At 38.6% G+C, this 27,105-nt stretch overlaps 2 protein-coding genes across 2 annotated transcripts; both read right to left on the bottom strand.

Moving 5' to 3' along the window:
* Positions 1 to 1,276: 1,276 nt before the first annotated feature.
* On the bottom strand, positions 1,277 to 5,783 carry LOC147872383 (uncharacterized). Its single transcript, XM_087356795.1, has 5 exons — positions 4,938 to 5,783; positions 3,599 to 3,821; positions 3,053 to 3,209; positions 1,804 to 2,083; positions 1,277 to 1,582 (listed from the first exon to the last, which is right to left on the bottom strand). Exons 1-5 carry the CDS (start codon positions 5,488 to 5,490, stop codon positions 1,503 to 1,505), a joined length of 1,293 nt encoding a protein of 430 aa, XP_087212921.1. The 5' UTR covers positions 5,491 to 5,783; the 3' UTR covers positions 1,277 to 1,502.
* A 3,930-nt stretch (positions 5,784 to 9,713) lies between these two features.
* Positions 9,714 to 26,623, bottom strand: LOC110836138 (kelch-like protein 10). The gene is made up of 10 exons (XM_087357281.1): positions 26,366 to 26,623; positions 21,938 to 22,125; positions 18,801 to 19,052; positions 18,177 to 18,456; positions 17,115 to 17,351; positions 16,065 to 16,234; positions 15,496 to 15,665; positions 14,120 to 14,281; positions 12,763 to 12,967; positions 9,714 to 11,315 (listed from the first exon to the last, which is right to left on the bottom strand). Exons 2-10 carry the CDS (start codon positions 22,120 to 22,122, stop codon positions 11,150 to 11,152), a joined length of 1,827 nt encoding a protein of 608 aa, XP_087213407.1. The 5' UTR covers positions 22,123 to 22,125; positions 26,366 to 26,623; the 3' UTR covers positions 9,714 to 11,149.
* Between the last annotated feature and the right edge of the window lie 482 nt (positions 26,624 to 27,105).

Here is a 27,105-nt window from a genome sequence, read left to right as displayed (position 1 = left end):
AAAATGTAAGTGACATAAATCTCTACCTGTACCTGAACCATCAACTCAAAACAGCCGCACCAAAATACCGTTACTACTGTCCACAGACCAGGAGAAAAGTCGTTTCTGGTGCGGTGCAGGGGGAATGTTACTTATCAGCTAGACTAGAGGGCTGCTATTGGTGGAAAGTGTGACACGTCAGAGTTTTACGCTACTACACGCAGACTGAAAACATCAAGCAGTTGAGAGTAGCGTGTAGTGAGTATTGTATTCTGTGGGTGTTGCGATAATATTCTAGATTAAATCGCTGTGCTGCTGTGAGGTAATTAAAGCTGTACCCATTTGAACACATGAAAACCTGTTGTCTGGTGTTCGTTCAGTGGTTGTGGAAAGAATGCTTTTAGGATGGGTCGTCACTCGCCGCGAAATTTTGCGCATGCGCGTATATCGCATTCCTAGTAGGGCTTTTCTCCTGGTCTGTGGACTGTAGTAAGTTTCACGCTTTGTCCGCTTAACCCTGAATATTCTCCTGAAATCTCTGTTCGCGAGTCTGAGTGACTCCAAGAGCTGCTCCGTTCTTGACGGAGAACAGAGAAACCAGTTTTTTTCCGGATTAGAAACGCCGGTCGTCCAATCCGTAGCCGGTCACTGCGCCGACTACTAGGCTTCTAAGCGGTACATACTATTAATAATATATGATAAGATGTAAATTTTAAAATTAGTTTCATACTTAGAAGGAAAGAAAACTTGTAATTCATTTCGATTTTACATATTTATCATGTGGTTTGGATTGCATAGCTTTTGCTGCATTTCATCTGAAATCTTCCTCAAGTGCACGACGTAGGGTGTATGGATTAAATTCAGCCTCCAGCAGGTTCTATAAAAACAGAATCCTGACTTCGATTCTCTCTACACCGACATTTTAAATTTAACTGTATCCCTGGCAACGACGCGGTTGAACTTCGAAGTAAATTTCACTCGTTTTCTGGCAAAGTATGAGAGAAAACTGCCAAATGACCGTATCGTAAATCCTTGTAGTCAGGGTAGGTTGTTCTTTGCCTGTATTAAAATACGTTTTTCGACGATTGTGGACGTGTCTTATAACGAGGATATTTTCTAGTTACATACTACATTTTGTTGTATGTAATGTCTTGAAAATACGCAGGTGTATATATACAGGGTGAGTCAAAAGTATGTTTACAATTTTCGTGTGCGTCTTACAGGATCAAAAATAAGAAAAAATGTTCCTATGAACATGGGGTCGCAAATGTTTCATTTTTGAAATAATAGCCAAAAATAAGTTTCAATGTATGCCTTTATTGCCAAGTATAAGGACAGGGAAGTTTCTTTATAACAGATGCTCAAGGGTTGTTCCTCCATTCTCCACACATGCACGAGCACGACGTACATACACAAGGCTGACGGATTCGCTCGTACACTCCAGGGTTTCCTCGAATCATCTGGCTTGCATTCTGCACAGTTGCCATAGGTTACTTTCATCCGTGGTTTTCTTAGGTTGCTTATCAGAGAACTGTCCATGTCATGTCCTCAAGCGGCCTGAGTTCTTCTTCAGCCACTTCCATCGGCACTGGTTTCAGGGAATCTGAAACAAATTTTCTCCTTGGAATCATTTCGTAAGTTCTCATACTCCAAAAAGTAGACACAGAAGATGACCATCGGCAGTTCCTATAGTGTTCTAGAACCATTAAGATCATGTGTTAATGGTGACCAATAAAAACTGTTGAGAAATGTAAGAACACTTCCTAGTCCCTACGTAGGACATTTTGTCAAAGTTTCGGCGTGTGCGTGCGTGTGCATTCGTACCTATTTCAATTGGAAATGTCGTCTCTGCTTGAGGCGTCAGGTCTTGTACCTCAGCATTCTTCTTGATTCGACTTAGAATCTCTTCCGTTGACTGCTCGAGACTGACCAACTGCTCATAATTGAAGTCAGGGAAAGGGTAGCTTGAAGTGCCTTCTTCAGGAATAGAAAGCAGCACTTCCCTAGGAAGATCTTCATTTTCCTCTTTTTCTATATTACCTGTGACTCTGTCCACTTCATCTGGTGTCGTGATGTTGGACATGAAACTTTGACGTCTTGTTTCCTATATATTTTAGAAGTGTCAGTTAATGTACAAGACATTTCAATTCACGTGAACACACAAGAAATGCGAATTAAGTATCCGACATGCAGGTGAAGACAGAGAGGAAGAAATCTTTAAATATCTTGTGTCAAATTCTGTGAGATCGAACTTCTCTTTACTGCAGCAGATATTTAGCTGAACTTAATTGAATTCCCGTTTTAGCGAAGTCTTGCTTCGGAAATGATATACACTAAATACAATGGGAGAGTGGTTGGAATTTCTGCTACATATTTGAGAGTTTCTCCTTTCAAATTTTAGCCCTCAGACTTGCTATCCACACGTGTTTCTTGTGGTTGTCGTCAGTTCTACTGTCAATACTGCTGCTGTTCATATACTTCCAAATGAAATATTCATTAACCATCCCCAACATTTGACACTACAAACTACGTGTTATTGAAAGCATTATTTTCAAGCCATAAATACACAAAATAGTTTCAGTTTATTGTTATTTGTGATATTTTTAATGAATCTTATGAAACATTTATTATTAACAGCCTTGTGAGATGTATGTGCTTTCGTAACAGTAGAAATATCTGGAAAAATAAGTTTCGGCCTAAATTAGATATCTCTTTCTTTGAACTGCCTTAGTGAAAATTATGAATTTGTTCTTGTGTGACTTATTAATCTGATATTAAAAACAATTTTGTTACTCTAGGTTCTGATAACGCAAAATCAAAAAATTATTATCAAACAAGAGATATCATTAACATTATTTAAGATGTTATTATGTGTTACGTTTATAACTCTTTGTATTGCAATTCACAGGTGTATTTAAAAGTTGACGAGTTCTTAAAATCATCGAAGTTCATGTTTTTCATCCCAGCTGTATGTTGTAATTTATCCTTGTTGATGAAAGAAACCTTAAAGAAGTTTGTTATCTGCCCACATGCAACACGTTAAAACAAAAGATAATTTTTGATAAATTCTTACCAGGGTTGACTGGAAATTTTCATTTTTACTCGCAAGTGTCCAGAGGCGACTACGTGGTCCTTTTGCACCCTTCAAGAAACGTGGGTTGGTTGTTAAGGTGTGTCGGACAGAATTCTTCCATGTGTTATCATTTGGTTTGTAAAACGGGAAATTGTCTCTGTAACAAAATGCATAAAACAATTCTAAATACATGTTGACACAAATTGTCGGAGGGATTTTAAAATATTTAAAAAACAAATGGTACTTTTCTGCTTCTTGCTACGGAACTGATTTTCAAGACTCGGAGACAGTCGAAACTTCCTCGGCTCTGTGATAGATATTTTCACTTAAATATCTACAGCATGAACTGAAGGTAAATCTGTGATAAGAACTCAGTAGTCATGAGACATTGCGCCAGCTGAAACCGACAACACTTAATGAATTATTAAGAATGAAGCTTAAATAATCAGTTAAGTGATGGGAAGTGTTCTGTGATGCATGCGTGTATTTTCTAGCGTAATGCAAACTGCGTCAAAAGAGACATTTAATTTCCATCAGGCTACTTACGATATCCATTGGTAGATTCCAGATACTGTGAGTTCTCCCTTCTTCAGAATAGCTTGTTTTATCATTTCGGCGTATGTGAACGGTGGACTCGTAAGCTCAGAGTATCGATTCTCGCGGCTTACAACAGCTGAAGATAGCGTCCGACCACGCCAGGCTGAAGTCTCTGTCTTTTCAGTGCAAGACGGTGCCAAGCCGACGTCTGGGCGTTCGATTTTGCCAGCACCTTAAAACAAAGAAACGTCATTATACTCTAGCTGCATATCTTGACAGTTTCATGAGAAATGTTCATAGTTTTCCTCAGTTCTCTCTGGCAAATTCCAGTTGAATTACGCCACTACCACTTAATTCTATGCCCTTTCCTAATCATCATTGAAAAACCACCATTATCATTCTACAGCATAGACTCTTCTAAGCTACTGACAGCGTCGTTAAATAAACAACAGGTAAATACAAATAGCAACCATACCTGTCGTGTGCACTCACAGAAATGAACAAGTTACGGTAATCAGACAAAGGAAGGATATTTACGTAAATCGATAGCGGAATTTTGCTAACAATCATCCGAAAAACCGAAAGAAACAACGAAGAATATTCATACAAATACACAGTCTGCCAGTTGAGATTCAAACACTGAACCTCAAGAGGACTTAGAAGGAATACCAACCCTCTCCGAAGTAACGTTTCTACACTTCCTGTCGGAAAGTGTTTGCTCAGACGAAAGCCTTAGTATTTTACGATAAGTATTAAATATTTTATTTCATGTACAACACATGTAGTGCCACGGTGGTCTAGCGGTTAGAACGCTGGCCTTGTAATCCTGGGGTCTCGGGTTGGATTCCCAGCGGTGCCCGAATTTATAACTTGTGTTGGGCAAGGCCGTGGTCTAGGCAACACGGAGTTTTCTTCCGGGGGCTTCCCCGGTTTCTCCGTGGCATCCCAACAATTACTCCATTCACACACAGAAGAAGGCAATGGCAAACCACTTCTGGATCATCTGCCAAGAACGTATATGAACAGGTCCCAGTCCGAGAAAAGGATGGAAGGATCCTGTTCATATAGACCTGTCGTCAGACAGAACACTAAAAAAAAAAATGTTGCACTTCTTCCGTTATATATTATTAATAACTAATATTAATACTGTTTCTGTCTTTGCGTAAAGAATTTGCAGAAATGTATAATGAAGTTATGAGCTGGTCCTCACTGGGTGCAATCGGAAGGCGGTAATTATTTTGCCGTCATAAAACCGGGAAATATAGGAAAATCTTATTTGAACAAAGGAGACTCTGCCCTATAGGAAAACTTAACACAGAACGCAAAGAACAAATCGCACTCCACATACCTGTACCTGCAGTTTCGTCCTCTTTTCCTCCTCCGCTTTTGTGGCCGCCCACGACTTCAGCTGCGTTAGACGATGCGTCATTTTTAAAATTTATAAGCCACGAAAGATCATTATCACTGAAGTCACCGGTGTCATTTTTGTGTTGAAATTCTGCCACTGAATGTTGCGTTAGTGCAATGGATTCAGGAAAGTCTAAATTGGAATCTATGCAAGTATCAGAAAGCTGCTTTAAAATACTGTCGATATCCAGAAGAGAAATTTCAATTCCTCCATTTTCATTTCTGAGAGTACAAGACTCGTTGGTGTCAATGTCCTGTGTTGCCACCCATTGCAAATCTGCAGTGTTCAAAAGAAAAGTTTGTCCATTTGAAGCCACTACTTCGATTGTGGTTGGAAGGCCACAGTTTTCTGTGCTCACACAATCTTCGTTCTTCGACTTCTTCGCAAGCGTTGAATTCATTTCTTCAAATAATTTCCTTTTCGTCCCTGGGCCAGTCAGTTGATTTGCTTGAGTACTGAAGCTCGATGTATTTACCGACGTTTTGGTGATCATTATTTTCTTCAGTAACACGTTCGATCAACACAATTACTATAAAAATCTTCTGTACTTCTGAACCTTTTTTCAAGATTAAGTGACCTCGATGTCCGCCGGCAATAAACAGTTCAATCAAAATTAAAATGGTGAGAGTGGAGGGCAATATCACAAATTGCTTTATAATTCTTATGTACGATAAGTACTTGAGTAATTTTGAAATGTTTTTAACAGCACAAAATTATCTAGTTCACGAAGCACTTCATCCACAAGCGATTCACAGCTCTGTTCTTTACACACTAACAAAAGCCGATTGTTGACGGCAATATATACTATTGAAATACAACAATGACGAGTAAACAGATTACGAAACAATTAGTTTCTTAGGTAACGGAATGGAGTTCAATGCGGTTCATTCAGGCTATTATACTGCATGCGTAAGGCATTCAAACTATCCATCAATCAGAGACCAATATTCAGATTTCACGCTGTCCCTCCCCGGCAGTTGTACTACTTTTATTAGTATAAAGTAAGGCTTATATCAAGCAGTATTCGTCGAGACGAGTATCTGTGATGCCAACACTAACAAGCAAGCTGTGCACTGTGTTCATCGTATGTGGATATTGTCTGTGTTTCTGTCACTAAAAGTTACGAAAGTCACTAAAAAGCATTAATACGAAGTCAGTAAAGTACTTCTGAGAATTGTAAAAGAGTATCAGATTAGGTACTGGTTCTAGTTGAATATTTTTGACGTAAATACATCTATATTTTAGGGTCAGTGTCATTCGGCAAAAATGTGTTACGAAAAGTGTTACGAAAAAGTGTTACGATAAAGTGTTACGAAAAGTGTTACGAAAAAGTGTTACGATAAAGTGTTACAAAAAAGGGAAACGAAAAAGTGTAACTTCATTGTTATGTTACCTAGGAAACGTAAAACTTCATTGTTATGTTACCTGGGAAACGTCATCTGTTTATCAACAAATAAACAACAATGGTTACTTCGGAAACCACAGTACATTAGATTACCTTACATTACATTACATTACTTTACATTACATTCAGCTACCACAGACCCATCTTAAGCGTAACTAATTAAAGTTGAATAAGCAATGTCTTAATCAAACTTTACTCAATTGTAAAACATGTATAAAGGAAATATTTAGAATAAAGCCAATATATAAACTTCCTTTCCGTAAAGACGTATTTACGTCAAATTCTCCGGAACCGTGGTTCCACTGACAACTTTTTCGGGCAACTTGACATCAGGGCCTTTTCATAAAGGTGTGCTTTATGCTACTACGAAATTTTGCAGACTGGAGGAACAAAATGCCTGGCCATGTCATAAATATGCCCTGTACGATATTCTACGCACCTAAATTGGACAAATCATATTGATAAACTGATAAGGAAAATTTCATCTGACGCAGATTGTCAGTTGTCAAATTGCAATACAGATCACACGCGTTCAAGGTTCAGAAACCTACATTTAAATAAGAGTCTTCTGGTAGCAACCAAAAAGAAATCAACACTTGTACGTGAATACGTGCTGGACATAACCTCATTTTAATGCACTGTCTTTATAAGAAAGTGTCTATATTGATCTCATCGAGACTTCAGCGCTGCTTCTCGTATCGAATCATGTTTGTTTGCATCACAGCGTTAAGTCAAATCGTGCTCCTAACCCAACTCTCACAGCAGGGGCTCAGAATACATCCAACGGAGCAGTTCTTCTAGACAGACATAACGATCCCAAAAGCACAAAGCATTAAACAATAATGACGAACGTGTAGAGCAGCCTGTCCAGACTTTTTGTTGTGCGGACAACTTTGGCAAAATTTGATCTGCACGCCGGCAACATGAACTCTAGTATATAAAACGTGGAAAGTATAAGTGTATATATATATATATATATATATATATATATATATATATATATATATATATATATATACTTTTATCTGCGTATTTTCAAGACATTGTGTACAATAAAAATATACTGACAATAATGTGAAAAATTTAGTAAAAAAATTCAATTCTCAACCTAGGCTAAGGTGTGTTAATTTTTAGCACATTTCTACTAACTCAATTAGCAATGTTATATAAGTCTTGTGACCGCTCATCAATCCCTTTATTGGTTTAGGTTAAACCTGTACTCGTAATGAATCCAACTTTTCGTGCTAGGTCACAAAGCTTGTTATTATCCACTCATTGTCGTGTTTTTGTCGGACTGAACGTGGACCCGCGCCAAGTGGGAGTTGTTATTACATTTCCTTTTGCGGCAGATATTGAAATATTGATTGTCCGACCGTAAGCATGTTTACGGTGTAAAAGGAGTTTTGCCGACTGTTGAAACACAACAATTTGTGAGCTTGGGAGAGGTGCAGTGATTTGTAAGAAGATTGTGAATTAATAAAGTGGATGATTTATTTGCTACGAACTGGGCGTAAACTCAACTGAGATGAGTCGTTGCCTACCGACAAACTGAGCTAATCAAATATCCCTGACAAATCCCGAAGACCCAACTTATCCCACCAGGTATACACGGTCCGGGATGGAATGCAGTGTGTGACCAACCAAAACTTAGCGGACGCTGTGATCTACCGGTCCGTGGAAGCGATCGGTTACAGTGTTTTTTGGCGCGACAACGAGGGGCACGACTTCGGGACTCGTAGCAGCCGATAGGAAGAATTGAAGGAAGGCCACTTCGGACGGATCGACAGCAGTCGTGAGTGACTTGGGCGAGGGGAGCAAACCACAGCGTCCCAGCATCCCGACGCTGGTCACAAGGACATCGAAACGACGACCACGCCTATTGACAGCATCGCAGCTGTGGATCATCTTCTACGCCGAATCAGGTCAGTCACATCGTGAAGTTATGGCTGGAAGGCAGCTGCGGAATAGGACTGTTGAATTCGATTGAGAATTGATTGAAGATAGTGGTTCGGACACTGAGATCAATAAATTTGTAAATAACGCACAGGAGATGGAAAGTATGGGAGGCCTTCAGCAGGTGACTGTGTGTGGGTTGTATCAATGTTTTTAAATATTTCAATTTAAAATTCATGATCATTTGTACAATTTATACTTGTCTGTGTAAATCTGTCCTACATACGAGTGTACGGGTTTTTATAGGCGCAGTGTGGAAATTTTCCGATCGCACCTCGTATAACAACTTGTTTGTGTCTTCCACTTTGGCCAAGACGAGGACCTATAGATTGACAACGTGAGACTGTTTACTCTAGATTTTCTGGTTATTAAAGATAGCAAAACTTCATTGCCATATTAACAAAGTAATATCTTCATATATAATCACCAAAGTTTATGAAGACATTATAATATACAGATACAATATAAGCCCTCTGAAAATGTGGTAAAAATTAAATGTTTCAAAATAACAAAAACAAATTAAAATCACATCCATGAATAAATTAAGAGAAACTTACATCTGTTCAAAATTATTTTCTTTTATTTTCTACTGTCTGGAGACAAAAAATACAAGTATCTATAATTTTATTTGTCAATGTCAGTCTCCCAGGCAGAAATGCCGCAAGTGTTCCTTTGAAACATTGGTAACCATCTACAAGACCACAAGTTATAAATATCTGGAAGATCACTTTTGACATCTTGACCGCCATCACAACTTAAGATCTCAGTTTTACCCGTTTCCTTCCAAGGGTGTGAAATCTGATATTTGAGAACAAGGTTCTGTAGTAAATCTTTGGATCTAAGAGAGGGACAGCAACAGGATTCTGGAGAAAACTGAATTGTGAAAATTTTCATAATTTCTAATCTCCATCAGTTGTTATTTGGATGATCAAATCAATGAGGATACGATGGCTGGAGTGTGTAAAATACACGGAGTATATGAGAAATGCATGACGTCGAGGGTGGGAATGTCATTGAATTTAGACTTGTACCTCAGCCCTTCGCACAAATCAACCACAAATTTTGTCTCTCCACCTTAAGCAAGTAACATCTAAAGCACTTAGAGAGCATTTGACGCAAGCAAAGACATTTCCAGTACAAACGTGTGATTAAAACTGATTCTTACATCTTGATAGTTGTAAAACATAACTGTAATTACCTCCGCCGAGAGTATTTAATCTTGTTTTGAACTTGTAATGAGACTTGATGTGATGTCGCAATAATGTATTATTGTTAGAAAACAAAAGTCAGTATTTTTATAAATATAAATGTATGTCATATTGTACTTTATTAATAAGTTTTGAAATTCCTTTGGAAAATGTAACGAAATTCATGGAGCAAATTTATTCTTGATTAACCAGTACTATGGTCAGACAAATATAAAACTCTGTAATATAATAAGTTAGGGAGTTGTTAGCCCTTCTTAAACCTTTCGTTAGAAGACTACCCCTTATCGGCTGTTGTCCGTATTCTCAGGATGTGAAACACCATTGTGACAAAGGCCACACTCAACATGGTTTTGGAAAATGAGAACAGTACTTAACTAATGTTTAGTTACGTAGTAATAACTTTCTGCTAATGAAGATCGCTCGCCTCCATAATGACATTGAGTCAAGGTGATACTGATTGTTTTAAAGAGTTTACATTCTTAAAACTCAGTGTTAACAGAAAGGAAAGCCTGCATTAACAATCACAATGTGTAATTATGGGTTTTGTAGATTCTCAGAACAAAAAGAGATAACTTCCCTACATGGCATTAACCAGCCGATCATTGTTATGGACATTCGTTAGACGATAACATTTGAAAGTACAAATGTGCATATCTATTTCTCTGATTATGCAGTCTTGTTACATACTGGGCTCGGGCGGGAATAAATAATGTGTTACGTTAACAACGTCTGAGGTAATGGTTCTTTATTGTGCGGTATTGCCCGAGTGCCAGGCAGTGTGTCGGCATAAAGATTTTTGAGCCCTGGCGTATGATCTGTTAAGCTGATACAGAATTTGACTGCATCTCGGAAACATGCTATGAGTACCCCATTTCATTACAGATGTCACATTTTCTTTTACTCTTTATGTGTCTAAACTAAATTGAAGTTCATATTTTTGTGTATTTTGTGATAATATTCTGTACTTATACATCAAGTACTTAAGAGTATCGTATTAAATACCATGAATAAATAAATACATCTGTTAACTGAAAGGATCGTCTTTGTCTATACGGCATTTGTTAAGGGCGTAATTCCTCAGAAAGATGACAGAATTTCCCGGTATATCGGGGCAACTCAGCCAAATGCACTTTCGCAATTTTTTTAAAATCACACGTAGATAAGAAATTAATACAAAATTGACGTGTGTTGCCTTTGTAATGAAGTTTCTGTAAACGATGTTCATGAAGCAACAAAATTTCATTTTCCCTTAAGGTGACGCATTTCCCCCCACTTACCCTAATACAATGAAGGCGCTTTCGTAACTCGAAAATTGAAACCTCAAATGGATTTAGTACAAGACACAAAGTCAAACTGCTATGTGTTCATGGATAATATTATTTTGGATACATTGAAACGCCTTTAAAATAATTTAGTGTCAATAAGACTTCTTGAGCAGAAAATAACGAGGACAAATAATTTTTCGTTCTTTGCTGCATAAAATAATTCTCTTTATTTCCCTTCTTTGCTATTGCATAAAATCCCACTATTATTCACTATTTTCTAGAGGAACGTAATCAAAAATAATGTGTTCGTAGAAGCTGTAATCAATGGCTTGCTTCCGCCGAGTTTCCCAAAGCCAACATTTTCTTACGTTTCTCCTCCATCAATTTGTCCCTGTGTTTGTAGGCGTAATCTTTTGCATTCGGTAGGTTCTTGACGACAGATATCGACATCCCGTATCTGCAAACATTGCATTTTGTCGCCTGGTACCTGCAATTTGAGATATCAAAAGTGAAAACAAACACTTTTTCAACATCCATCAGTATTTTCTACACTCAAGACAACTTTATCACATTTCGCGGACACAGTTACAGAAAATATGTAGCTCCACATAAGATGAGGTAACTCATGAAGAAATGCGTCTTCTGCCATAAATAATTTACTTAATAAAAGTTTAACAGGAATTTAAATTGAATGCCAGTGCCATTATTTAAAGAAATTAGCCATTTTCTTAAAAACATATATACTTTTCTTTTGAGGTTCTAAACTGAAATGTGTTGACGTAAGAAATTCCATGCCTGATGGGCTAGCTCTCTCTTTCGGCAAAATGGAAAACTGCTTAAAGCTAAGCGCACAGGCTTCCACCGAAATATCGTTGCTTGTATTTTGTTTCCAGACAACCTTAAGAAAATTCCCCCAATGGGACTTTAGTGCACGATTTCCACGTGATCTTTCTTTTACTCATATACACAAAGAACACCGGCCAACATGCTGTTATAACATAATACATTTTATTACATCGAAATGGAGGGAGAGATTATGACTATTTTACAATGTTGTCAAATGAATTATGTTCTGCGCTAGCTGTGTTTGCTATACTTCATTAAGCCATTACCCCCGGTCAGAATAACACTTCAATCTCACATTCTTTGGAGAGAGACGCGTGTTTTGTTTGAGAATTGCTCCCATAATAATATTTCCCCCTTTTAACAATTTGTTTTCAAAATTTAGTTTTTTTTTTTTTTTTTTTTTTTTTTGTCTGTCCTGCCAACAATAGTTCTGAAGAGGTTCTGTTGGACGTAAAAGAGGCAAAAACCAAAAGTAAATGAATTTCTGTGAGATTTCTGGCTCTTGCACAGACAAGTGTGAAGAAAACTGTCTTCTGGGATGTTTGTGGGGCTGCTTACTGACTCCATCATCAGATGGCACAAGACTGCATTGTGAAACACGCCAAGAGACAGCCATTTGCAAACAAACTTCCATCCAAATAAGGAAACGCGAGACGGATAGGCCTAACATTTTTTATGAAAGTCGATGATAATCGCGATGCTGAGGTGCTGAACGCAAGAAACGTCCAGCCCAAGAGAATACTCCTGATCAAAGAAACTTGCTCTAAGAGCTCTAAATAATGCATTTACAGTTGACGTCTGATTAGCATTACCTAGTCATTTGCTCTCTGCTTCAATGATTCAACTTGACCGCCACATTGCCCTGCCTGTTTTCATTCAACCCCTCCCCCCCCCCACTCATTTTCTCCACGCCGCATTCAATGCCCTGAGTAAGCAGTTAGAACCTCTGAAACGTCGGTCAGTTTCTACGATACTACATGGTGCAGCATCCACAAGATCTCGGTTATCTTGACCGGAACTGATTCACTCCCTAGTGGTTTTCAAAAGTAACAGTTTGTGATGATACTGTGCTGAACAAAGAAACAAACCATTCATTTTTCTTGTCATCGAAACATCTGGCACTGAAGTTAGTGTCCACGTCTTGATCTTCACCGATGACAAACATCATATCGTCGATCACTTCTGCTTCTGAGTAGCCACGTGAGACGCACTTATCAGGCATCTCGGTCCACGTGTCTTTTTCTGGGTCATACTTTTCGGTGCTGAGATTGTCTCGCGCATTATAACATCCTCCTGCACATACACATATTCTGTATTAAGACAAAGTATATAAAGAAAGCTGATAAACGAAACTTATTCTAACACCATTCATTACTCTCTCACCTGGCCACAAAATGTGTGGTCTTATTCACAAAAATCGGTGGTTGAAACCTTCCCACATAATGTAGTTACTCAAAAATCTCTTAATATTATCCTTCCCTTCATGTCTATACATATCATAACTGTCATCCTTCCATCAAGATTACTAATTAGAAATTTCTAGATGTATATATTTCTCGTAACTTCAATGCTTCACACTCCGTCTGTCTTACCCAACGGAATTTATGCTCTTAAAATTTGTAATTTAATAAACGTAAGGAATGGATGAAATACAGAAAAGTAAATTCATTCCCTTTTGCAGTGTTTGTATTAGTACCAGGAACGAAGTTAAGGATCAAATATCTACAATATTATTTTTGTACTTGTGAACAAGGGAGTTTATGAAGCATTTACTTCACATGTCTTCTGGAGTTTATTTACGGTACAGTAGAAACAGAATTGTTCTAAAGTACAGCGTCCCAAAATTCGCACGAACAGAAGTTTAATGTCACGTCTAATTTATATATTAGATCACAATTAATATTAAGGTTATAATTACGCAGCTGAAACTTATCATAAAAAGCGCCCCGAACCCTGATGTAAACACAACGTAACCAGTCCCACTACATTCGTAGGCAATCTGTGTAGAGAGACGCCATTCTCTTTTACAGTAGGAACAGGAAATTGCACCTGACGTCTGTTTACTGCTTCATGCAACTGCATACAAAAATAGAGTTCAACAATAAACACAAACAATTGACGAAAAGGAAAGAATACGAAGGAACCGGTTCAAACCACCGGCTTGTTGTGGATAACAGCACGGACAACGTAAATATCCTTGCCACTGGAACAAAATATTTACCTTTAAAATCTGGACTTTTTGACAAATGGGGCATGCGTTAGTTGAGATCCCACAAGAGATTATCTGTTGTTGATAATATATTCGAAACCACGAATCGTGGTTAAGAAAATACTGACAAACTCATAAAGTCTGAAGCACTCAAAGAAAACTAGGAAAACATTGCACAATAGTAAGTTCTATAAGTAGGATACAGGAACATTACTCATTATATCTAGAAATCTTACCTAGGACGTACAGACTGCCGTGGAAGACGACACAAGAATTACCTACACGTTCAAAACGCAATTTCGCAACGAACGTCCATTGGTTGGTGACTGGGTCATACACTTCCACAGTGTTCAAATAATTATAAAATTTAGAATATCCACCAGCGACGTATATTTTGTCTGCAAAAACAAATTACATGTGTGACACAAACTGTATACATATTTGACGTAGGCAGAGGCATTATACTGCTCCATGTAGAGCACAAATATGGGAAAATATGTACTTAAATTTGTTAATCTATTAATGATATTGTATTTAATGTCCGCCTTCGTGTCATAGCAACTGTACGGACACGGCTGTCTCTATTCATTTGTTTCTTTCTTTTCAACTTTATGCATTTCAATGAATTTAGACAATTGGCGTGAGAAAGGAAACGAGATTAATGGATGAAAACAAACTGATATAATTTAATATAAACAGCATAAAATGCCTAAATTAATGCATAATGAAAATGATGGTAAGTTACATCTTCTGTAAAACGAATTTTATTAAATTCGGTACCAGAGATGTACGGTAAAAGCTGCTTGGCGGTGCTCTATATTTTTAACATAATGTGCTATATTCATCAGATAATTAACTGTGTCAAAAACATTGTACATCTGTATATCTGTGCCCGAATTTATAACTTGTGTTGGGCAAGGCCGTGGTCTAGGAAATACGGAGTTTTCCTCCGGGGGCTTCCCCGGTTTCTCCGTGGCATCCCAACAATTACTATATTCACACACAGAAGAAGGCAATGGCAAACTACTTCTGGATCATCTGCCAAGAACGTATATGAGAAAAGGATGGAAGGATTCTGTTCATATGGACCTGTCGTCAGACAGAACACTAAATAAATAAATAAATTACATGGAAGGCAGAAGACGATGTACAGGGATAGCTTACAAGAGCAGAAGAAACCATCACGCACTCAGAACGTCAAGTCGTTGGAGTCTGTGAAATAACGTAGTACGTAGCACGGATGAAATAAATGGATAATAAAAGGAAACCGGACAATGGGAAACTAAGTTCAAGAGCGAGGAGGAAGGAGAGAGAATATTATGACATATGAAATTACGAAATAAATCACGCCCCTCACATTTAAAGGAGTCTTTCTACTAGTTTACAGATGTTCCAGATATGTTTGCTGCCTTGATGAAAAAGGCATAAGTTTCTCTGAAACGTCGGTAGACCTCTACCAGAGTACATGGCGCTACAAGCCAAACGACAGCCACCATGAGACCCTCAAATCCCACAATTCCTTCAACCGTTCTTGCGTTGTTAGACGCCGAGAGACAGACGCCTCGCCTTCTACACTAATTCACACAGCAATCTTTCACAGGCTCTCCGTTACCATTTAGCACAGCTGCACTTGCGTTCCACCGCTGCGAGTTCATAGGAGCGATCCACGACCACTCGTTCGTCTTGCGGTCATATCTTTCCGCCGTTTCCTGTCCCTCATAATGAACATACCCACCCATGGCGTACACCATCTCTCCCAGAACTGCCACATTTAAGCAGGCTCTGAAACGAAAAAAGTACAGACTTTGTTAAGATTCGTGTTCCTCTGATGTTGATGCTCATTAATTGCTGACACAGATACATTTCCTTTCGCAGAATACAGTTCTTCTTGCTTCGTCATTGTTAAATGAAAATCCAAATGAATTAAGAAGCTAATAATATTCTTAAAATTTGGAGAAAATGCGAACGAAGTTTGTGATTAACTTCCATTTGGCTTTGACCGACGACCAACATTGTCGCAAATGCCCTCGTACCCATCCACACTTTGTATGAAGCTCGTGTATGTGAGTGGTAAAGTTAGAGCCCCTGTCCACATATATATTTTGACTAACACAGCGACTATCAGCTTTTGAAGCAGGACTCTGCTCGAAGGAGTTCGTTAGTTAGCGAACTGCATCTTACCTGCATTTATGCATAGGCGCCAACTCGAGCCACGTCTTCGTAACAGCGTTGAAGCTGTGACATGAGCTTAAGGCTTTCTCGCCTTCGTAACCACCGATGACGTAAATGTTGAAACCTATTACCGCCGTGCGATGGCAAGTTCGCGGACCGATCGAGTCAACGCCCTCAACCTGCAAGAACAACAGGTCATGGCTTATTGTTTCTTTGGGTCACAAGGTCTACTAATGTGAAGTCCTTACATTAGAGTAGAAGCAAACACCGGAGCAGAGGTACAAACCCAACAGCGGCCGAAATTGCTACACCGTGCTCGGTGACCGGGCCTACCTTGAGAAATGAACTTGGAGCAATAGTGGAATTATGGGAGGCGGAGGAAAGAGGAAGTCACGAATAGAAACTTCAACATTATCAGAGTTCTCGTCAAGTCTACGAGTTACTGAAGGTCACTTCAGTCTCTCTCTCTCTTAGGATTTGTGATCAACAGCTCACATTTCAGGTTCGTATGATGGTAAGGCCAGATGATGGTGTTTTGGGTTTTATCGACGCAAAGCTGTAGGCAGTAAGATCCCCAACCAACACCAATCAGTGTGACTTCTATTCATGCGGCGTTACCACGCAGATGGCAAACATCGTCAGTGATCAGTACTTCATTTATTACGTTGAAATCCACACTGATCATCAATGATGATTTGGTTTCGTGTTTAAAATCAGCAGACAGTTTGCCATGACAGTTGATGTAGGACGCCAATTTTAAATTGTATTTAAGGCAAACTTCATACCTTTCGTAGATTCCTATTAGAAGTTAAATTTTACATAAGACACGACAATTAATCTATTCATTTATTCTTTTTAATTAATTTAATTGGAGCTTCTCTTAAAAAGTCTTCACTGCAATGGAAATAAACGAACACGAAAAAAAGGCAAAGAGGTGCTTGTGAGTAAGCTTAAATATGCAATTAGTTGGTAGAAATAAGTAGACAATAGAAAAGCTAGTTCTTTCTCGTAGGCGTCATTTAACAAGGCACGGTAAGAGTAAAAATGTGTGCAACTCACCACACTCCATCGGTCTGCTCGAATGTCATAAGTTTCAATCAGATCTGTCGGGCTTCTGTCACAAAACCCACCAATAGCAAACAGAAAATCCTGTGGGATTCGCGGTTGGGCAATCCTTGGTGTCACGAATTCCTTGTCTTCCTCCGTCATCATTTGCAAGTCGCGTAGGAAGGCTTTCGTCTCTAAAATCACGGGATTGCAAGCCTCAATCTCCGTCACGTACGGGTGTTTTAATACCTTTTGAACAGTTCAATGTGGACCTTATGAACATTTAGGAAAGGATGGCAAGAATCATAGCATGTACCATTGCAGAGGAGACAAGAAATTCACGCAAAATTTGTTTGGAAACTCACCGAAATAGACTAAGGTATATATAAGAGTCATGTTCTTTGGTTTATGTAACGACGCTCTTAACAAATGTACAGTTTGCGGAGAGAAGCAAAAACAAAGTTAAATCGACCTTAGAGAAATGTATTGATATGTTTCTCGGCTGATAGTTACATACTTCAGTAAGATTTGTCTTTTGAATTACATACAAAAATATGACTTATTTCTAGTCTCACCCGTGCAAGATGCGCGCTGTAATCACCACATTTTATTTGATTCTATGACTTCAATTAATCGTCAAAACTATGGAGAACCGAAAGAAAATTATGACGAATAGTTGCTTCGAGTTTCAATGGAGGCAACCTGTTGCATGTTCGTTGTTAGGGTGATGATCCATTAACACAACAATGTGTGATTATGGGCTCGATGTCTATAAAGATCTATTACATGTTTCAACATTAATTGGTCATCTTCAGGTGGTTCTTTGTGTAATTTTTCCAATGTTATTGTAAGATTTTAACCAGAATTGGAATGTGTCAACAGATTCTGTTAAAGCACATCAGTATTAAATTCAATGAACATTCGTGAAGACGTTCTCCAGTTTGAATTGCAGACTGACAGTCGAAGGAAAAGGCTCACGATTTGCAACAATTAGTTACGAACGCGTGTGAAAACGGAATTGAATATGCGGGTTTCACTTCCCATAAACATCCACGATTTCAGGGGCATACTGACCTTCTCACGGAAGAAATCTTTGTCAAGTAGTCCTAGTCTGACGCCCTTCAAAAGGCCCACGATGTGGCCTTTCCTGTTGTACGGGTCGTGGTTGATCCACCGGAGAATGCACTCCCACACAACTTTCTCGTTCTTCACGTTCAGTTCCTCGGACTCGATTATCGCTTGTAGCTCCTCTACAGGCAGTTCCAAAAGTTCTTCGCTTTTCTGAGACACTTTCACGAAGTGGCGCAGAACGAAGCGACAAGCGTGAGTCTCAAGTCCCGCGCAGAAGTAACACCTGCAAAACCAGCGTAAGAGCCAACTCAGAATCGATCTTCATCGAACTCCGACACATTGAACCACTGCAGCAAGAACTGAATTCTCAAGTGTTTCCACACCACAGTATTTCGCCTCCAATTTTTACCTTAAACTTTTGATCAAAACATATGCAGTTAAATCAGAATGTTTAAATCAAAAGCACGTTAATAATAACCTGCCAATAGACCAGATCAACAACGCATTAGACTTTGTCCTGTCCTCAGTCAGAGGCTTTAATCTCTGACCCGGCACTTGGCTTCTCCTTGAGTGAAGCTCTTCGCCACAGCAACGTATACTCGCAAATGACAAATAAACGTCAATTACCTTGCGAAACGCAAGATGCCGATACAGTTGTGGACGTCCAGCGTGTTCTTGAGGAAGTCGCAGCAGAGCTCAGCAACGGCTGGTAACCACAAATAGTCAGCCGTCACAAGCAGCTGACGCGCGTTGGCGCAGTGGATGTCCACCTTACACAAATAAACATAATCCAGAACCTGCATCATCAGGTCCGAGCTAATTCCGTGCAGGAGAATGTCAGTTTTCTCACTAGTGTTCAGTGTTGAGGTGAAGAGGTTCCTGAAACGCCACGAAGAAGTCGTCGATTTGGAGAAACGGCGAGCAGAAATTTACAAGTCATGCACATAAAATTTAAGTTTTGTAACTTACTCGCCAAAGAAAAGTTTCCTTTTGTTAATATGGTGGATGGATTTTTATGGTGAATTGCATGAGGAGTCTGAACAGAATATAATTTACAATTCAGATGCTCACATAATACCATTTATGTCAGTATCAGAAAATAATTCATCAAGAATAAAGCAGCAAACAGTTAATATTTGTTCTACAAGTTGTTATCTGCTTCCTTAGAAACCATTCAATCCTTCAAGAGATATCTGGGGTTATATCAACCAAAAACAGTAATTTTAAAGCCAACCAGCAAATTAAAACAAATATCTCAACATACATCACAGGCTGTACATTGCACTGATTGACCAGCTCGTAATTTGTAATCAGAGCCTCCAAAATCCATTTGTTCTGACAAAAAATCAGTTCCCAAAAAACAACTTAAAAAATAAGCCGACGTTTTTACGTCTTATCGAAATAGTGGAAGGGGGGCACAGCTTGTAACACGACTTTTGGAAAACTTAAACAAAGGTTCATGGTTTTAATTCATTTCTCGTTTATCAAGAACACATCGCATCTTTATTTAAAACACAAGCACAATTAACGTATGCACAAATTCTTCGTGGGGATGTTGTGTGACTATTGGAAATATTTGGTTGCTGTGCTTTAATATGAAGAACGTGTGTCATTACATAACAATGCTGTGCAACTCCCGGTTCAAAATCTGCTTCTTTAGAATGTAAGTGAATTCCAATTCTAGCGCCACTTGATAAGGAAAAACAAGAAATTCCTCCAGAATGAAGTAAAGATGCAGGTGGAAGGGGTGAAGACAGACGCCCAAAGACAAGATGCAGCAACATCTGACAGCGGGAAGGCTAAAAATATTCTAATCCGTCAAAAGAAGAAGGCGTTACGATCACCAAATTTTGTAACGAGCCTACGAACGATTCTCTCTTAACAACTAAAAAATGTCTTACAAAGTTTTTTGTCAAACAGAACAACACACAGCAGATATCAATGTACCGGACAATGCCGTGACAAAGGTGTATTACCAACTTCCTCTTGGACTTTGTCGGTCGTCTTTGTACATTATTACCAAGGTGATTTGGAAATGGATTAAATTTCTCTCTCCATATACTTTGACTCTCACCTTGGTACAACTGCACTTAAAAATTAGCGCAAAAAACAATGGGTTTCTGGGATGTTGCGTCGTGTACTCTCGTAGAAATTATCGGACGTTTCAGAGGTGACTACTGCCCCTGTTATCAAGGAAAGAAGGCAGTAAGTACATCTGAAACACCACCTGGTTTCAACGCCGCAACGTCCAGAAGAAATTAATCTTCTTAATCACCGCCATGAGATTTCATGGCCATAAACAAATTACCAAAGATAAAAATACTGCTTTCTGCAACAAAGAGGATATAACATGTCACATTCTACGAGGGTCGCTCATTAAGTAATGCCCCACATTTTTTTTCTCAGAACATATTTATTCAAGATGGCTCAAATTTAGTGACAATATAAATCAATGTTTCCTTTACACATACTATTTTTCCACATAGTCCCCATCAACTTGTACGGTTTTACGCCAGCGTGGAACAAGTGCATGCATGCCTTGCCGGTACCAGCTCTTGTCCTGTGCACGTAGCCATGTCCTCACTGCTTGAATCACGCTCTCGTCATCTTCAAATCTTGTTCCGCGGATAGCATCTTTAAGTGGCCCAAAGAGATGGAAGTCGGAGGGTGCCAGATCTGGACTGTAGGGTGGATGGGGTAGCACCGTCCAACCCAATTTGGTGATTTCTTCCCGGGTTCTCAGACTTGTGTGAGGGCGTGCATTGTCGTGCAGGAGCAAAATTTCTGCTGGATGCTTGTGAGGCCGAACTCGTCGAAAACGCTTCTTGAGGGTTTTCAGGGTCCTGATGTACGCGTCTGAATTGATGGTCGCACCTCTTGGCATCACATCCACAAGAATGACCCCATCACTGTCCCAAAAGACAGTCATCATGACTTTTCCGGCGGAGGGAGTTGTCTTGAATTTCTTCTTTCTCGGTGATTGAGGATGATGCCACTCCATTGACTGCCTTTTTGTCTCTGGCTCAAAGTGGTGTATCCAGGTTTCGTCACCTGTAATGATCCGGGACAGAAAGACCTCTCCTTCAGCATCAAAACGCTCCAACAATTCAGAAGAAATCGTTTTCCTTTGAATCCTGTGGTCTGCTGTGAGACTTCGTGGAACCCATCTTGCGCACACCTTCGAATATGCGAGAGCCTGGATAATTGCAATCACACTTCCATTGCTGACTGAAAGCTGTTGGGCCAATTGTCGAGTTGTGATGCGCCGATCCTCACGAATAATGGCATCCGCGCGGTTCAACATGTCTGGAGTGGTGGCTGTGACAGGACGCCCAGAGCGCGGCAGATCACGGAGCTCGGTTTCTTCACTTCCTGAAGCTTTAACTCTCTTAGCCCAGCGACCAACGGTGCTCCTATCGACTGCACAGCTTCCATACACAGCACACAAACGTTTATGAATGTTCACCACCGTTTCTTTTTCAGCAACAAGGAATTCAATTACAGCTCGTTGCTTGTAACGAGAGTCGTTCACAGACGCCATTTTAACAGTTCACTACAGCTCCGCTATCGGTTGGAATCATTTGAAACTCCGTACACGAACGCGGGAAACATCAAATCTCAAGCATGTAAAAGTACACTTTTCTATCTTCATTATTGGCTGAGAAAAAAAATGTGGGGCATTACTTAATGAGCGACCCTCGTAATTAACGTCTGTCATGTCCTTATTTCACATGTTAATCAACTACGTCGGTAAATAAACAAACCTGAAATATCTGCTACACGTCGAGAGAATCACTCTGTGGACAGGAAAAACGCCGCCATCTTCCAACCTCAACACCGCGTCACATAGAAGGTTCTCCTCTCTCAACTCATTCAGAGAGATCAATTTTTCGGTGAATATGCACCTGCCGTCATGATAAGAACAGCTGCAATGTTCGCTTAACTCCATCTCCTGAAAAACAGTCCAGGTTTTTCTTCATACTGACACGTGTGCACATCAACTGAGGGTGAATGTGAGGGAACACGTTACTGAGAAGAAAATTTGATTCTTCGACAATGTAACTAATAAGATAATGGTGAGAAATGCATAATATGGATCTTTATAGTTCTATTAAATAAATAATAAATTGCAAGCTGATCAGATTATGGGTGATGAGATCGGCGGGGCATGTAGTACACATGACAGAGAAAACAAAAGCGATATTTTAATCGCAAAACCTGAAAGCAAGAGGCCACTTGAGATTCCTATGTTTTGGTGGGATAATATTAAAATGAAACTTAGAGAATTGGGGAATGACGGTGTGGCTTGAGGATATTTTTAGAGGTGTCGTCTTGTAAGCACAGGAATGCATCTTCATTTTTCATAAAATACGAGAGTTTTGATCAACTGGGCTACTATTAGATTCTCAAGCAGGACTTAGGCTCCATAGAGTCAGTTTGTTTCTTAGTTATAGAAATGCCCGTTGACTTTCAATGCAATATTAAGTCATGTCGCGTGTTTGTTATTACTCACATCAGGTTAATCTTCTTATAAGTAAATTACGTAGACGTTAAGTATAAAATAGCAATGTAATCTCTAAAACTTTAGATGCTCCATTTCCGATGAACCGATTTAAAAAATTACGAAAAGAATATGCCATAGAAATTATGTGACATTTGATGCAGAACCAGACATTTAAGAATAAATTTTGGAAAAAGAATGCTACGCCTTTTCATATGCATAAAATTTTCGAGTTCTTCTCTCTCTGTGGAACTAAAAGTGCTTCAGAGCTTATAAGATTGATGATTTCCTTCCTATGTTACACATCTATATAAACTACAAGCACAATACGTAATTTGAATTCATCAAATGAACACGAGAATTTCAGTTAGGAACACTCGTAAAAGTTGCACGTTATTCTATTGCATACATAGATTAGGTCTACACAACTCTACCCACACGTTGTAAAGTGAACGGCATTCTTTGAAAATTCGATTTTATACAGGGCTTTTCAAAAAAGAGCCCACTTTCTTTACTGAAGCAAAAGGCTGATCACCATGTTCACAAAATCCAACCACCGGACTCTATCCTAAGCCAGCTGCATCCAGTTCGATCCATCGATTCCTGTCTGCCTAAGATGCATCTTAATTTTATCCTCCCATCTATGCCTAGGTATTATCCTACCTTCAGGACCCCAAAACCAATACCTTGTAAACACCCCTCTCCCATGCGTGCCGCATGACCCACCCATCTCAGGAGTCCGTAATTATTCCTATTCATAAGAAGGGGGACAAGACTGAGTGTGGTAATTACCCAGGAATTTCGCTCCCATCAACCTCATACAAAATTATATCAAACATTTACTTGGCAAGATTAACTCCATATGCGAATGAAATTATTGGGGATCATCAGCGTGGGTTCAGACGAAACAGATCAACGATTGATCAGATCTTTTACATACGTCAGATGGTAGAGAAAAAATGGGAATTCGGTGGGACTGTACATCAATTATTTATAGATTTCAAAAAAGCCTATGACTCTGTGAAGAGAGAAGTGTTATATAATATTCTTATTGAATTCGGTATACCAAAGAAGTTAGTGAGTCTAATAAAAATGTGCTTAAATGAAACCTGTAGCAAAATTCGAGTAGGTAAATATGTATCTGAGAAATTCTTCATCAAGAACGGTCTAAAACAAGGAGATGCTTTGTCTCCTTAGCTCTTTAACTTTGGGCTAGAATATGCTATCAGGAAAGACCAGGATAGAGAGGAGGGTTTGCAATTGAATGGGACACATCAGCTATTGGCATATGCTGATGATGTTAATTTATTGGGGGACGATATGAATAAAATAAAAGGAATGCAGAAGATTACTAGAGGCTAGTAGACAGGTGGGGCTAGAAGTAAATTCAGAAAAAACTAAGTACATGTTAGTATCTCGTCGTCAGCAGACAGGGGTAAAATTATCTTAGGGTAGCTAATAAGTCCTTTGAAAGGGTTACAATTTTCAAATATCTGGGAACAACAATAACAAATCAAAATGACACTCATGAGGAAGTTAGGAGGAGATTAAATTCTGGAAATGCTTGCTACTTCTCATTTCAAAATGTTTTGTCTTCCCGTCTGATTTCTAAGAACCTGAAAATTAAAGTATACAAAACAGTAATCTTGCCTGTTGTTTTGTAAGGGTGCGAAACATGATCTCTCACTCAGAGGGAGAAACACAGATTGCAGGTGTTTGAGAATAGGATGTTGAGGAGGATATTTGGGCCTAAGAGGGAAGACGATGGTGCGTGGAGAAAACTGCATAATGATGAGCTTAAAAATCTGTACTTCTGCCCCCAGTATTGTGAGGGTGATTAAGTCGAGAAGAATGAGATGGGCTGGGCATGTAGCGCGCATGGATGGGACAAGATGTTTGCACCGGGTATTGGTTGGGAAGCCTGAGAGGAAGAGACCTCTGGGGAGACCTAGACGTAGATGGGAGGATAATCTCAGGCGTTATCTATGGGAGATAGGAGTTGAAGGAGACTGGATTTTGTTAGCCCAGGACAGTGTCCAGTGGAGGGCTTTGCTTAATTCGGTAATGAACCTTCGGGTTCGGTAAGTTATCCCCTCATCAGTCTGTTCTCAAAGACCCTCAATCTATGTTCCTCCCTCAAAGTAAGAGACCAAGTTTCGCACTCAAACAGCACAACTGGCAGAATTACGGTTTGGTTCACTTTAATCTTTAGTCTTCTTTTGATATGAGACAGAAGGACAAAGATTTTGGCTGAATGACAGCAAGCATTACCTGGATTTAATCTGCTGTTGTTTCCGTCATAAATGTCATTCAGACTTGTTAGTGTCGTCCCCTATTACATAAATTTTGTCACATTTTTGAACGACTGATTGCGTGTCTTTGTATTCTGGTTCTGTCATGAATTCTGATGCCGAGACATTATCATGCACTTTGTCTTTCTGCATTTATTTCTAGACCAACATCCCTTCCAGCCCGTAAGTGTGTTTCTGCGTTGGCTCTTATAGTATTTATATCATCGGCTAACAGATTAATATCATCAGCAGAGACCATCAGCTTGTGTCCCTCTCAGTATGAAATCGCCATGAGTTTCTTGTACCTTTAATGGCATGTTCTAAGGCAAAATTTAAAAGCAGTGGCGATAGAGAATGTCCCTGTTTCAAGACATTCTGAATAGGAAATATATCGGACAAATGTTTACCTTCCACTTTTTCTTTAGCATTTGGCGAATTAGAACATCTGATCAGTTGCACATCTATTATGACGGAACACACTCTGATAATCTAATAATAATTAATTCCATTGGGATATGGAGTCACGTCTCCAGAAGAATTTTGGATACAATTTTGTAGGGAGATAATAAGAGGGAGATTCCTCGATAATTAGGCTTACAAAACCGAAATATAAATTCTTCACAGTTCCCTAAAATGCTTTAAAAATGTCGATTTATCAAGAAGTGTAAAGTATCAGAATTATTATTCAGAATATATACAACACTCTTTAACATCAATGTATGTTTTATTAAGATTCTGGGCTACCAACCACGTTTCATCCCTTCAAAATTGTAAAATGTTAATTGTTTTCTGGAATATTATGATGATGTGAACAAACAGAAGTCAATCTAATATTATTTAAAATTGTGTTAGAAAGAAGAGAAACCTGATTTCCTCACAGAAGTTCGTAAATGTAAATGAAGACATGTTAATATAATTATCAATATTAATTATATTCAATTAAATTATGTTATTGTTTCCCAACAGCAAGAAGCCAATGATAGGCAAACACTGATAATACGTACAATAATAATGAAAGTTGACACACAAACTGGTAACTAAACATATATATGTACAATATTAAATATAACAGCCAAATACAGACAAACCCAAAATAGAAACAATATTATACACAAAGAAAAATAAATGAATATAAATAAAAGAAAATAATCCACCTACGGAAATCTAATATAAATGTAAAACGCTAATGAAATAAAAAAGCAAACTAGATCATTTATTAAGAAAACCTATCTAGATCATTTCCTTTCTCGAGAATGTGGCCTCAAAGGAGACAATGTTTATGTTAAATACGTCCAAAGATTTACATAAATCATTTGCAGCGATGACGCACCTGGCTGAAGGACTATGTCCTAACTCACTGTTCACACTAAAAAGTAATAATAAAAATGGGAAACCCTTACCTCTTCCTTTCTTCAAGAGGAAAAGAACTGGATGTCCACCGGAAAGAAAGAACAATTGAATCAAAAGTAATATGGAGAGAGCTGAGGACAGTATCACAAATTCCTTACTTCGTATTAGAAATGTACTTGGGTTATTCTGAAAGGTTTTTAACAAAAAATTAACTGGTCTACGACGCACTTTTTCTACGAGCGATTCAAAGCTAAGTTATTTCCACAATAGAGAAAGCCGTTTCTTGACGGCAATATACACTAATGAAATGCAATTAAGCCCAGTAAATAATTGACGTAACAATTAGTTTCTTAGGTAAAAGAATTGAGAGCATTAATTCAATTCGATTCATTTATTTATTTGAGTCCATAACAACAGCCATAAAAGCCAATAACAGGCAAGCACTAACAACAATACAAACATTACAATACAAAAGCAAACAATGAACTGAATATATAAATGTATAATATTAATTATGATAATAATTCAAATCGTTTATTGCAAAATAATTAACAAGTAATTGAGCTATATAATATGCATAAATAAATTAATAATTAAATTAAAATCAGTTCAATTTTGAACAAACATACAAAATAAAATGTTATACTAATTGAACATTAAAAAGAATTTTGTTTAAAAAGCTGACTGACATTAGTAAGCAAAACAGGATCTTTGTTAGAGATGTCGATGCTCCTACAGACTGCATTGGTAGCAGAAACACATCTGGCAGAGGGACTGGCCTTGAAATTAC

Source organism: Zootermopsis nevadensis, unplaced genomic scaffold, assembly GCF_977971745.1.
Source record: "Zootermopsis nevadensis isolate Lab colony 2312 unplaced genomic scaffold, Znev_1.0 Znev_ptg000028l, whole genome shotgun sequence".
Lineage (NCBI taxonomy): Eukaryota > Metazoa > Arthropoda > Insecta > Blattodea > Termopsidae > Zootermopsis > Zootermopsis nevadensis.
Note: the sequence above shows the minus strand (reverse complement) of the source record. Positions and strands in the feature narration are given on the sequence as shown.